The 13,531-nt window shown below is 46.1% G+C and overlaps 1 protein-coding gene across 12 annotated transcripts in view; it reads right to left on the minus strand.

Annotated features, from left to right (window-relative positions):
* IKZF1 (IKAROS family zinc finger 1) overlaps positions 1 to 13,531 on the minus strand; it is a 91,402-nt gene that overhangs the window by 6,155 nt on the left and 71,716 nt on the right. For 4 of the 12 annotated variants that reach the window (XM_077864194.1, XM_077864195.1, XM_077864188.1 and 1 more), the window contains 2 exons: positions 10,192 to 10,317; positions 6,895 to 7,029 (listed from right to left, as the gene is read on the minus strand). The exons of 1 other annotated variant lie outside the window; for it this stretch is intronic. In XM_077864194.1, the coding sequence (XP_077720320.1) occupies positions 6,895 to 7,029; positions 10,192 to 10,317 (261 nt within the window). The remainder of the gene's footprint in view (positions 1 to 6,894; positions 7,030 to 10,191; positions 10,318 to 13,531) is intronic. 7 more of the 12 variants (XM_077864198.1, XM_077864189.1, XM_077864200.1 and 4 more) reach the window with 4 other exon arrangements.

Below are 13,531 nucleotides of genomic sequence, written 5' to 3' on the forward strand. Positions count from 1 at the left end.
TGAGAAGCCCCTGAAGGGTTTGAGGGAAGTGCCCTTCTTGGTAACCAGCAGAAGAGCAGCTGGGAGGGGCAACGGCAAGTGAACCTAAGAGACTCTTTGAAGAGTCCAGGTAATGGCTGCTGCTGAGGGTCATGGCAGTGCAGGATCCACCACCGCCCACACTGACACCTGACGTCAAGGTCTCCCACTAATTCTTAGCAACAAGAGGATAAACTACCTGGTGGTTCAAAACTTATGAACTAACCCTTCTAGAAAAATATTGCTGACCACTGATAATTGTCCAGGGATATGCCCCACCACACTATAAAGTATCTTTAGGCCTCATTCCTTGCTTGCAAAGGAGATTTATCATGAAACGGCCCAGCCTGCACTCATTCTAATCTATTGGTGGTCAGGAGGGGCACATGCACTGATAGTGAAACAGTGTGATCCTTAGATTACAGAAAAGAAACCTTTGCTAGTGGCCAGTCATACCCTCTGCAGAAACTGAACGGAATGGATGGAATCTTGCCACGAGGTGGGTGGTAGGGAACACAGAGGTGGTGTTTCTCTCTATTAAAAATTAAAAGAAGAAATTCGATAGCATTACTAAAGCCACACAATTTTCCTTGTTTCTGTGTTGAGGTGCCAAGTGTCTTGTTGCTCTACCCCCAGAGGAGAAGGTTTGTGCCCCTGTCCATCCCTCCTACCAAACCCTGGTAGGGATAAGATGAGACATAGACTTTAAGGCTGATTTGGATACATATCAAAGTGTTTACAGCCCCATCAAAAATGATGCTTTCCCACCTAATTATCCTGCTTCTCCTCATTGTGGTTCTCTGGTTTCCCAAGCAACCATTAAAATGGATGTAGGAAAACATCCATATACTGCAGATTACTGTGGCCTACTGAAACCATCCACAGAATTTCTCTTCCCTAATACTCCACAAATGAGAAAAATAAAACCCCACACAACTCATTTTGGCAATCAACTAAACAAAAGAATGCATTCTAACAGAATAGTTAAAAAAAAAAAAGAGGGGCTAAGAAAAGACAATTCTGGCATGAGTCATACCGTGAAGGGTGACTCTTGACCCAACTTTTAAAAGCCTTAAGTATGAGGCAACAAAATCAAAATCCTCAGCATTCTCCCAAATATCCTCATATGTACAGGAAACCAATTCAGATAAATGTCTTCCTCCACTTCGGATGAAAAAGCAGTGAAAACCTCTGCTAGAGAGAACCAGGTGGCATTGAACAGCTGAGCGGCAAGGTTGGCTCTTTAGACAGGAGTAAAGTCCTCTATAAGGAGAAATGGACCAAAGCTCGTCATGTCCTCCCATGGGGCTGGGAAGCCCTCTCCAACTAGGTGCAGTGATAACTGGCTTAGGGCAGCTAACCAAATCTCAGAATGAGGGAGAGAGAGCAGCGAGAAAGGTTTTCAACAAAGACTGCACTTTGCCTCACCTGAATTCTCCTTTCCATCCTTGGCATTCTTTCAGGATTTAGAAAAGTCAATAGCTCTCACAGGGAAAAAAAATATGTCTCACATACAGTGGGAAGAATGTTGAACGTCAATCAAGCTACATCAGCCCAAGTAAAATAAGATGAAAAGAAATGTCATGGTTACTGTGAAAATACTTTCTAGCGATACGAGGGAGGAAAGGAAGTAAAACAGACCAATAAGTCCATCCTAGGAAAAGAGCTTAACTCAAGGAAGAGAGGAGATAACTCTTAATTATTTTGTGAAATGGACTCCATAAAAAAAAAATTACTAAAAGATAGCATGCTAAAACAATAGAATGAGATGAAAAAAGGAGATGTCAGGTCTCAGGAAACAAAATGAGGTCCAAAACACTTTTATTACAGGATGAATCCATGGATTTGGAAGTGGCAAGTAATAGAATATAAGCTACTAAAAATGGAATGGTTTGCAAGGAGGAAAAACAAGATAAGTGTGAATGAATGTAAAAAAGACCAAAAAAATTAACTTAAGGAAATGCTAACAGATATGGAAGACAAATAATTTAACATAAGGACAACTGGTACCCCCGACAGAGATCACAACAGATGGAACAAAAAAATGTCTCTATGAGGAAGAGAATTTCTCAGAAATAGAGAAAAGGATTCTGCAGATTAAGGTGGCAAGAAATTTTTATTCAGAATATAAAATACTAAGACATATCCTAGTGAGGCTAATTCACTTGAAGATTACAGAAGGAACCCTTCAAGCATTCAGGAAAAAATGGAAATCACCTTTCAGAAAAAAATGATCAGATTGGCCTCGGATATCTGCACACAGCATTCAATAAGCAATGCCACCATGGTGTTAAGACAGAAAGGCGACAAGTAGATGTCCTTGGACACAACCACCATGGAGCTAGAACTTCATTTTGAGAAGGTGCTTGAATGTTATTAAGAGATTAATCAAAAATAGAAATACCAGTAAAAGGACTGAATCTGAGCCTTGGTTCTATTTAAATATTGAATCAACAATAAGTAGGTAGGCCTCTGGGAAAATTCGGATTTCAGAATAAAATGTGAATATTAGGAAGCAAGATGATATAAAAATAATATACACTGAACACAGGGGAATAAAATCGTGTCCTTATTTCCCAAAGCCACGAGTCAGTAGATGCTGTCTAAATGGAAACAAATGGATTAAAACACTGATTTGAAGGTCTTCATGTTTTTCATAAAGCAGTATATCTTTCTAATCTTAATCGTTTAAAAATATCTTTCTGTGAGAAAATATTTGAAGATCAGCCACATTTCCAGTTTTATTTGGCTCTTGTTCACCTCTTAAATTTAAGACAGCTATAGAAGGGATACTTTCATTTTGAAACAGCGTCTGTAATATGATAGAATCTTTACAGAAGCATTCATTTCACACCCACCAACCCACCTGTTCATCACCCTAGCCCTGCACATACATGATATGGATAGAAAGGTATTCAGAATAATGCTCAGCTACTTTCAATATTGGCAATTTCTGGATGTGGCTTTTTGGGGGTGATTTTAAAACATTCATCTTTCCACCAAAATTCTTTATATTAACCATGTATCATTCTAATAATGAGAAAAGGTTGTGTTTTTCTTCTGGAAAAAAGAAACCATACCAAGAGAATTAGAATGGATAGCAGGAATATTAATCACTATTATTTCCCCCTATCTCCTCTTCTGTATTTAAAAAGCTTTCTCAGTTTGGCTCAGGTCATGATCTCAGGGTCCTGGGATTGAGCTCTACACCAGGCTCCTTGCTCAGTGAGGAGTCTGCTTCTCCCTCTCCCTCTGCACTCTCCCTGCTTGTGCGCTCACTCTCTCTAATAAATAAATACAATCTTAAAAACCATTAAAAGCTTTCTTAGGGTGCATTGGTAGCTCAGTGGGTACAGAGTCTGACTTGATTTTGGCTCAGGTCATGATCTCAGGTTGTGAGATGGAGCTCAGCATTGGGCTCTGTGCTCAGTGTGGAGTCTGCTTGAGATCTTCTCTCCCTCTGCCCCTCCCCCTCCCCTGCTCTCTCTCTAATAACAACAAAAAGAAACAACACTTACTCCCCACAATCACCAAGCAGAGTAAGACAATGAATAGTGTTGCAATGTAACATTGTCATCCCCTTTCTGAGGGGCTTCATTGATCCTGTCGGCCTCTATCTGATTATTTCAGAGAATAGGATCTTCGATATAATGGTGAGGAATGCTGCTGGCAGCATCAATACTTACAGTCATGCCAACATGCAATGTAGAAATTTTAATCATAGGTCACATATCAATTAAGTAAGATGATAGACCATTGTGGGCAACATTCCACAGAAACATCATGTCCTCTTACATTCTTAAGGTACTTCCTTGAGTTGAGAGCAGTTGCACACCCAGTGTCCCTACTGATCTTCAGAATGGTGCTGGGAAGGATGCTGGGCAGGAGGCATCACACCCATTTCATAGATGGGGACACTGAGTTCAGTGATGTGCTCAAGGTCACCAGCCAGTCAGAGCTGGAGCTAGATCTAAACCCAGGTCTCTTGAAAGAACTCTTTCAACTACATCACCACTGGCCCGCATATATGATAATGTAGGATACCAGTTGCTCTCCTACACACTTTCTGAATTTGTATAAAGGATACACTCAACATCTGGAAGTTTAGAAGGACCTAAGAGGTCTATCTCTTCCCTCTCTCCTTCCCTCCTTTCCTTCCTTTTTAAATTTTAGTGATGGAGAATGGTTGACTAAAAGGAGTGGTTGACTAAAATCCCATCACGTTGACGTGAGGACAAGCTATAGGCATTTGGGGATAGAAGCGGCATTATTACAGAAATAACTTATCAATCACCACATTCTTGGAAAAACACCCAACAGAATACACACTCCTGAGCCCTTTGTTCCAATCTCCACACTGCTGTCCTTGTCCTGCTGTTCCCATCACACTTCTCCTGTGCCTCCTCTCTCCCAGGGGACTTCTTCTAACCTTGGCTTGGCTCCATTAGAGCATCTGTTTGTTTTTGTTTTGTTTTGTTTTGTTTTTAACACAGAAGCACCTCAATCTGAAGACAGTGCCTAACTTGTGGCCCCCTCCCAAGTGGCTGCGGGACAGGTTCAGGACAGGTCGGGAGCCTCCAAAAGCTAATACGGACCTCAAAGATTCATTGACAAAGTCCTCAGCAGGACTTCTCCAATTTCCCAACCTGAAGGAGAAGTCGTGCCAGCTTCCCCAGGTCAGTGACCACTGACAATCCTTGGGTGCTAGTGGGTCTCTTTGCTCCATCTCTCCTCCTGGTTACCTGGCAATTGCCCTCTGCCTCACCCACTGCCTGCTACCCGTTGCCCATTGCGCCATGGCCACCACCCACTGCACACCGCCCACTGCATACCACCCAGTGCACACTGCCTGCTGCACACCACCCACTGCATACTGCCTATGAGCACCATGTTCTCACTAGCCCCGTGTGACCTGAAATCCCATCACAACAGCCTATTCTGTGCTCAGGACCTTGTTCCTCCTCTGCTCAGGAAAGGCAGGGTCTCTCCCATTCTCACAGCCTAAGAGCTCACATTATGTGGGTGACTCTCCATAGGGCAACTCCAGCCAGTGGTTTGCAGTGTTTTAAACTGAATCCTTCTTTCCCCCAACTCTCCCACCCAAAACCTGTGACAAGCCTCTCAGACCTGATCAAAATGGAGGCATAAGTGCAAGAGGGAGGCTGCAGCCCCAAGAACTTGGCCTCTTCTTCGTCCTCTCCACTTTCTGCTGTCTCATGTGTCCTCTAGAACCCCAGGCCTCATGAACCATTAACCTCATTCTAGACCCATCCTCTCCCAACACACATTTTCCAGGCTCCCATGTGGCCTTTACCCCAGAAAACCCTTGAAGATGAGCAGATCAAAACCAGAACTATTTCCAGAAACTGGCTTTATCATTTCTGTAAATGGCATCCTCCTCTACTAGAACCACCATGAGTCACGGCTTCCATAGCTCAGTCCCTGCCCTGACCCCACGCCCATCACCAGACCTCTCTGCTCTGTTCCCTCCTCCTTCCCTGCCACCACTGGCCCTCTTCTTTCCTGATCACCTTCTGGCACCTGTAGTATTGTTTTCTACGGTGTGGCTCCCATCAAAAAGAGGCCAGGGCTTTTTCCTGCCTCCTGAGTTAAGGAGACATTTCTCACGGTGGTGTTCAAAGGCCATTGATTCTGTGGCCAGAGCTTTACTGTGACTTTATTTTCCTTGCTTCCCTGAGGCTACATGAATCAGCCTGAAACACACCCCCACTCCAGCCCCTACAATCAGCACCACCATTTCCCTGTACTTCTATGTCTGTTTAAAATCCTGTCCTTTCCTTCCACTAATAGTGTGCTGAAATCCTATTCCCCCATCAAAGTCATTATCAGCTTCATGAAGCTTTTACTAATCATTGTCTTTCCTGACCATGACCCTCCCACACGGTCCTCTCTCCTGGACACAACCCTCCCCTATGGTCCTCTTTCCTGACCATGACCCTTCTCCCCTGTCCTCTTTCCTGGACATGACCCTTCCCCCTCCAGGATTCTCTTTCCATGTTATCCTACTGATAATAGTTGACCTTTAAACTGAGTGTTTCTAAATGTTTTCATGTCTTTTTTATGTTAATTCACAAAGCCCTGTGAGGCATATAAGAACAGAACTAAGGCTTAGAGAGGTCCAGAAATGTCACCCTGGTGACAGCATTAACATGTGGCTGTGTGCTGAACCCCTCCAGTTGGGCCCTGAGCCCAGGGCACCTCCACTCTTACACCGAGCTAAATAGCTATCTGTCTCCCTGCACATACAGGGTGGCCTGTGTTTGCCTGTCATCTATACTGGACAGCGAGCTCTTACAGGAAAGGGCCACCTTCCTCCTCCCAGTGTCCCTCAAAGCCCCTGGCGCAGGTAAAGATCCTGCAGTGAGAACAGTGATTGTGGCTGCGCCCCCTCTTCCCCAGGCACATTCAAGGTAGCCTGGGTGGGGAGTATTATGAGCTCTGGGAGCATCTGCAGCTCAGTGAGGTTGCTCAGGCAGCAGGTGAACGGGCTATGTGGGGAGCCCGCAGCCATGCTGGGCCCACGTTCACAGCCCTGCACCCACAAACCCGGCCACCTCCTGAGGCACATGGCTGTCCACAGGCAGATCTCGTGGGCACCCAGGATGCTGTAAGACCACTCTAGGAAAAGCTGCCAGGAGAGGAAGACTCCTTGCGTGTCAGAAGGCCTATTCGAGAAAAACCCAAAGTATTTAAGAAGTGCTAAGCCTGCTGATATTTTCTTTCTTTCTTTCTTTTTTTTTTTTTTTTTAAATGAGATAGTGTCTCTCTCCTGCTCTCAACTAAGGACCATCTGAGTCTAAGACACCCGCGTAGTTGAGTTTTTTTTTTAAGAGACAGCAAACGTTTGACTCTTACCAACAAATTTCTGAGGCATAGAGCTCTTACGTTTGGCGACGTTACTTGCTATTCTGTCCAGCACGAGGGATCTCTCTGATCCTATCTTGCACAGATCTTCTCCCATCTCACTGTGATTAGCTTCTTCTTTAATGACTAAAGTCAAAGACAGTTAGAGAGGCCAGTTTAGAAACGCTTACATGAAGGAATCGGGTCGCATCCCGCGTTCAATGTGACATTAGTACAGTGCCTACGGGAGCCGGCCCTTCCTGGGGCTCATTTCTAACCTCCCTGGCAGCTGGGCCGGGCGGTTGGACATGGCCCCCAGCTGCCTGCCCATGACACCTGCGTACCACACCTTGTATCCCATGGCTGGAGGAGCAAGCACCACCCCTGTCACCAGAAGATGGATGTGCCAAAGGCTTCGTGTCCCTGTGATGTGTCCCCTTAATGTCTCAAGGGCTCTGTGATCCGCTACTTCCATGGGTCCTGACATCAGGCTGTCAGAGCCGGAAATGACCTAAGGACCTGACACCATGCGCGGGCACAGTGAAGGGAGATGCAGAAACGCTACAGCACATCCTGGAAACACACAGGGAGAGGCCAGAGCTCCTGATCCCCACACACGCGGCAAACTCGGCAAAATCGACACCCGCAAACCGCAGAACAGCTAGACACTGACGGGCTAAGTGCGCTGGAGGGAGCACTTCCAGCCAATCTGTATTTCTCTACGTTATCTTTCTTTCCATGATGGGAGAGACAACTTTGTATCCTGCAGAGTCCATCCATGTTCTGGTTTTTACAGTTGGGTGTCTGGAAAGAGAACCCTCTAATGTCCCTGCAACATCCTCACACATGAGGAGCTGAAAATGTCAATGAATTGCACCCCAACTAGCTAGTCAGTCCTTCCAGCATGATTTCCAAGTGGTCCACCTCAATGCCATTGCCATATGCCTCCTCCTCCTGTCTCAGATATGACCCGCTGACTTATCACAGGACCTAGAGGTTTGGCCACTCTTATCCTTGCTTTTTGTCTATCCTTCAAAGAGCAGCACACTAGCTACATATGAAGATGGCACTAGATGTTATCCTTTTTTGAAAATGCCAATTCTCGCCTCTGTTCTTCCAGCTACCCTTCACAGTGTTCCAGCACGATTCACAGACACATCTTATGTTGGAAGCCCAGCCTTGATTTGGGAAACACAAGCCTGTAGTGTCAGGCCCTCCACTTCCATCTCCGAACTTCGTTTTCCAGCCCCTGTATGGTGTGGCAGCTGTCCTCATTATGCCCCGTGCATTGCCTGCTAAGATGATTTCCAAGTGTTTTAGGTTTTTGCTGCTATCATGATGGATGATCCAGGTACATCGTGCCTGGAAGACCCATACTTTGCAAGTAGTTGTGGCAACGCTCTTTATCATGAAGGCCATGTTGGAAACACGTATTTCAAATTGGTTACTGCCATTGCTATACACAATTTTTAACATTGGAAATGTGTGTTTGCTACTCAATGAGCAAAGATAACAGCCTATACCCTGATTTATATGAAGGGTGCACATTAGCTCCATGCAGCCCAATTCCAGGGGTTGTACCTTTGACCTGTTGAGCTCATATGCTTCCTCACTTGTCCCTCCTTCTCTGCCCAGGGCACCTGCAGCATTTCAGGTGGGGTTACGTCCCCACCAGGCCACAGGGCCTCCTGAGACTGGAGATGCTCAGAGTCATTACAATGAGGGACAATGGAGTCCAAAGCTCCCAGAGCAGTGGCTATCCTGCCTTTGATGCATTTCCCTCTAAAAGCTTAAAACACAATGTGTGTGCCTGATTGATCATCTTCTACACACTCGAGAGAAACTTTTTCTATAAAGGAAATTACGACAGAGGGCTAAAAAGACTTTAGCTAAATGAAGTTAAATTCAGAAAAATTAAACTTTCCCACATCCTAGCTAAGCTAGGCTTTGTTTTTAACCTCATCCCAAAGAATGGCCCCATCCTAAGGGGACTAAAGAGGGGAGAAGCTGGCTGGGTGTCCATCTGAGCATCATGGGGGTGGTCTCAGATGCCATGAGAAGGGAGGATGGGGAATGAGAAGGCACAGGTTGAAGCAGCCCTATCACAGCAGAGCCAAGTGACTGAGGCCACACTCCCGCCCCCACCAGCAGCCCGCTGCCTTCCCTCTGAATCCCAGGTGTCAGCTTGTAGGACTTCCACTGAGGCGCTTTAATGGATTCCCTCTACACCCTGAGTTCTTTCCCTGCACACACGGAGCCTTCTTTATCTCCTGAGCTCAGGAACATAAGGACACATCATTGAGGTATTCTGAATAATCTGATCACCCAAGGGAAAGATGAGCATTTCGACAGAAAGTTGATTCTGGTGCTGGGGTAATACATATATCACGGCATATAAGCTCACTGACATAGCCAGCCTACAGGGGAGACAGCTGGGTGACTGACACTGCATGTTCACATGAGTGCGTCATGCGCGTCTACGCTCCCTGCTCTCTCCTTTCTCCGCGGTAGGAATGATCACTCCTACTTGAGAATCCAGGGTCGCGGTCACAAACAGATTTGGAGATACAACTTGGTGCCACCAATGGAAAGCAAATGGTGTTTTGAAAAAGGTTAGCCTCAGTTGATCTATTCATACGTTTCTTATGTCTTCAAAAGTTAGGGAGGCGCCCCTTTTATACCACCGCCATCCCTCTGAGTAAATTCAGTCTGCTGCAAATTCAGCCATCTGTTTACATCCTTCACTTTACATTATTTAAGATTGGAGTCAAATGCTACCTTGCGATGGGTTGCCGCGAGCATCAAGGCTCATAAGAAAAAAAGCAGCCTTTCCTCAAAATCTGTGACAGCCGCAATCCTCTGGACTGTCAGGGTTTTCCAAGGAGCTCACCTGTTCCAGGCAGGTGCCAAAACAGATGAATGAAAACCCAGCCTGAAAGCTTTTACTCGATCAACTCCATGCAAAAATAGTTTTTCAAACAAGATTTCACATCTTATTTTGATTACGCCAGACTTAAAAAAAAATTACCAAAAACCAAGAAACCCCCCTCCAAAGTTTGAGGGGGCCGCTGATATCTTAGATGCTTCCCCAGCTTTCAAGGGGGAGGGGCTCGAGGTCAGGCTCTCTCTGGTGAGATGAGGGCTTCAAAAGTCGGGAAACACGGCATGCTTCGGGTGAAACTGCCATGTTAGTGGCCAAAAAAAAGTCTGTCTGGGCGGTGGTGGCATGCACGCCTGCATTCTGCACCCAGAGCTGTGTGCCCGGGGCTCTTCTTCACCACGTGCTGGGGAGGGAGAGCCAGCGCTTACCTGGGTACATCGTGCCTGGAAGACCCATGCTTTGCAAGTAGTTGTGGCAACGCTCTTTATGTTCCTCTAAAGAGCTTCGCTGTTTATAGCTTCGGCCACAATATCCACATTTGTGAGGTTTACCAACTGCAGAAAACACAATTGAGTTCAAGACCCCAATTAAATATTGGCCTTATGTGTAATGGGAATTCATGCAATACAATTATTATCAAAAAGGAAAAAAAAAAGAAAAAAAAAACAAAACCTTCTACTCTTAAGAGCTTAAAGAGCTTAAAGCCTTACAGACTCAGTCAAAATTGCTAAATTTAAAAATGTTAATCCCCAGGGTTTTCTTTGACTATACCAAGAACTCCTGTGAGTCTTGTTCCATCTGAATTTGCCCATAGTCTCAACTACCAAATTCTCTTGGCCTCATCATTTCTTTAACTGGAGGAAATGGGCCACTACAGTGTGATGAGGTGGGCGCCTAACAACTGGGTAGAGATGGGAAGAAGGTCCCTGGGTTGACTGGATGAGACACAGATTAACCTCTAAAGTCAGACTCTGGCCCACATCTACACTGTGGGACAGATCTAAATGCAGCTGAAGTGGATTAAATTCCAGGATACTGAACTGGATAATTTGAAGTTTCTAAGAAACAACAGTGGATAAATATACCTCAATGAAATGAGCATTTATTTCCAAAATGTATTTCCTTATTCTAGCTTAGAAAAAGCTCTGTGTTCTCCCTGAAACCCATGGTTCCTCCATCGGCTCTGCCCAACAGAACTTACTATGAAGATGGAAGAGTTCTCCATCTGTGCTGCCCATTGCGACAGCCATCGTGTTGTTCAATGGTGGCTACCGGCCCTATGTGTCACCGGACACTCAAAGAGTCACTGCGGACTGAAATTTTGATTTTGTTTAAGTTCAACTGATTAAACTTACAATTCAAATACCACATATGGCTGGTGGCAACCGTATGAAGCAGTGCAGTTCTAATGTGATGAGTTTAGTTCATCTTGAACTTTATTGATCAGTATTTTAGGGAAAGAAGACCAGCACAAATAAATCCATATCATGCCTAAGCTCAAATACTTTAATACACAGCAATTTAAGAGATGAAATAAGTATCTTTAATTATTTATAGGAGGAATATAAATTTCCATCCTAAGACCAGAATCTTCTCTTACTTCCTTCTTATGTTAGATTTCAGAGATCTGAACGTATTGTATAAAAATCAATACCATCCAAATAGGAATGCTTGGTAAAAGGGTTTGACCAAAGCTTGTACTGGCTCAATCTCTTTCTTAGGTGACCAGAAGCAATGGTTTAAAAAGACTAAGGCAAAAAGCAAAATTTGACTTCTGGGATATTTAACCGAGGAGGAAAGGGATGGATCTTTATCCATAGAAAGCGCTGTATCACTCACATCAGGGAAGTGAACATTGAAACACATAATATTGCCTAAAATTGTACATTTTATTGAGTAATACCTTCAGAAATTAATAGAAATTAATAGAATATAGATGTCCCTTCCTAGAAAAGCTATAACTTCAGCAAATTCATGTATATATGGGCAGAGAGTCTGAATAGGCTTCTAACTCTGGAACGTAAGAAATATGTTTACAGTAAGAAACCGAATTAAAGTATACCCTGAAGCATGGCCCAATATTCTGAAGGAAAGAAAGTCTCTAGCTTGGCTCACAAGTCCCAAAGCAAGCAGTGAGGAGGGAAGGGAGATGCCGTCCCTACGCTGCCAGGCCCCCCGAGCCCTCCTGTTTTCAGTGTGGGGCACATTCTATGCTTACGTCACCACTAACGTGTTGGTCTTTGGAACCTCGGGCCACCACCAGTTGCCAGGGGAAGCTACGAGGTTGATGATGATTTTAGTGGAATCGGGGAGTGGCCCCCTTTGGTTATTTTCTTTTTTTTTTTTTCTTCCCCCTTTGGGTATTTTCGAAGAGTCGTGTGTCAGCGGCACTCTCAGCTGCCAGGATCTGCGGCAGCCCTGGGTCAATGGAATGGTGTTATCTACTTGCTCATCGGGGGATCTGAAACAGAAACAAGCTGCCCAGAGTCTACCCCTCAAGTCACTGGCCAAGCCTGGAGCAGGATGCCGTCACGCCTTGAAGGAAATAGGCAGGCAGGGAGCTGGAATGACCAAAAATACTGCATTAGCTGCTCCAAGCTTCACTGTAGGTATGAGGGCAAAGAGAGAGGCGTGGCATCCCTTTGAGTTTTAAGGACTGGCACGCAGGAGAGATTTCTGTTGCAAATTGGAGTAACTGGGGATGATGGTGATGTGCTTGGTACCACCTAGGCCTGAGTCTTTATGTTTTCCACCTACATGGAGTGGGGCTTCCTGCCCACCCCGAGGCAGTGCTGTTGGCAACTGTGCTCATGTCCCCCCGACCTGCATGAAGGTTATATGAGAAGTTCCTTTGTCCTGGATCAGGCTCTGCAAACCACCCGTGCAATGGTCACCTGCGAAGCTCAGCATCTAGTTCCCCGTACACCTTCACTTCTAGGGGCGACACACTTGCTCCTCATTATTGACACACGTAAACACTGAAAAAGGCTCATTGTCAACTTCCCACTTTGGGGGGGCCATCTGTTCAACCTGTCCCCTCCGGCAAAGCCCTCCCCAGCCTTCAGCATGTGCCACGTCCCAGGTTGGGGGGGGAGGTTGGGAGGCACCGGCCCCACTGTCACCCCGCCGCTGACTTGCAGGAGCAGGTCCACAGCTTGGGACAGCTCCTTTCTTGGGAGATGTTAAGCAGCTCACCCACATCATCACAGTGCTCTAATTAAAGAGCACTTTGGGAACCTCCTCTGTGTTGACGACTGGGAAGGGGATGAGCATGGAGAGGAGATGGCTTGGCTGCACCCGGGAAGGCTGCAAGCACCCTCCCAGCTCTTGGCGAGCTCTTACAGGTACCGCTCCAGGAGAAAGACTACGCTTGCCACAACTCCGGCTAAGGTGCGTACCCCACCCCCTTCTAGGGTCCTGTACGGAATTACGCCTGTGGGTGGAACCTCTCTGAAGGTAAACCTTCGACACTCACCTTTCCGTGTGGACTCAAGCCTCTCCATCTACGGGGAGTCCCTCCTGAGGCCTCCCTGGAGGCTGACGGTCCCCTCCCTGCACTCCCACGTCCCCTCAGACTCTTGTGTCACCACACCGGTGACACGTTGGTGCTCTACTTCCTTCCGGGCCCCTGGGCGCTCGGTACCTGCTCTGTGACCGAGGGACAGGCCACCAGTCCCTGGCCATGAACTACACTAACCATATCGGGGAGGTGACAGCCCGATTCCAGGCACGTATTCCCCAGGGATGCGGCGCCCCGCTTCCTTCCGG

This window comes from Canis aureus, chromosome 21 (assembly GCF_053574225.1).
Source record: "Canis aureus isolate CA01 chromosome 21, VMU_Caureus_v.1.0, whole genome shotgun sequence".
NCBI lineage: Eukaryota > Metazoa > Chordata > Mammalia > Carnivora > Canidae > Canis > Canis aureus.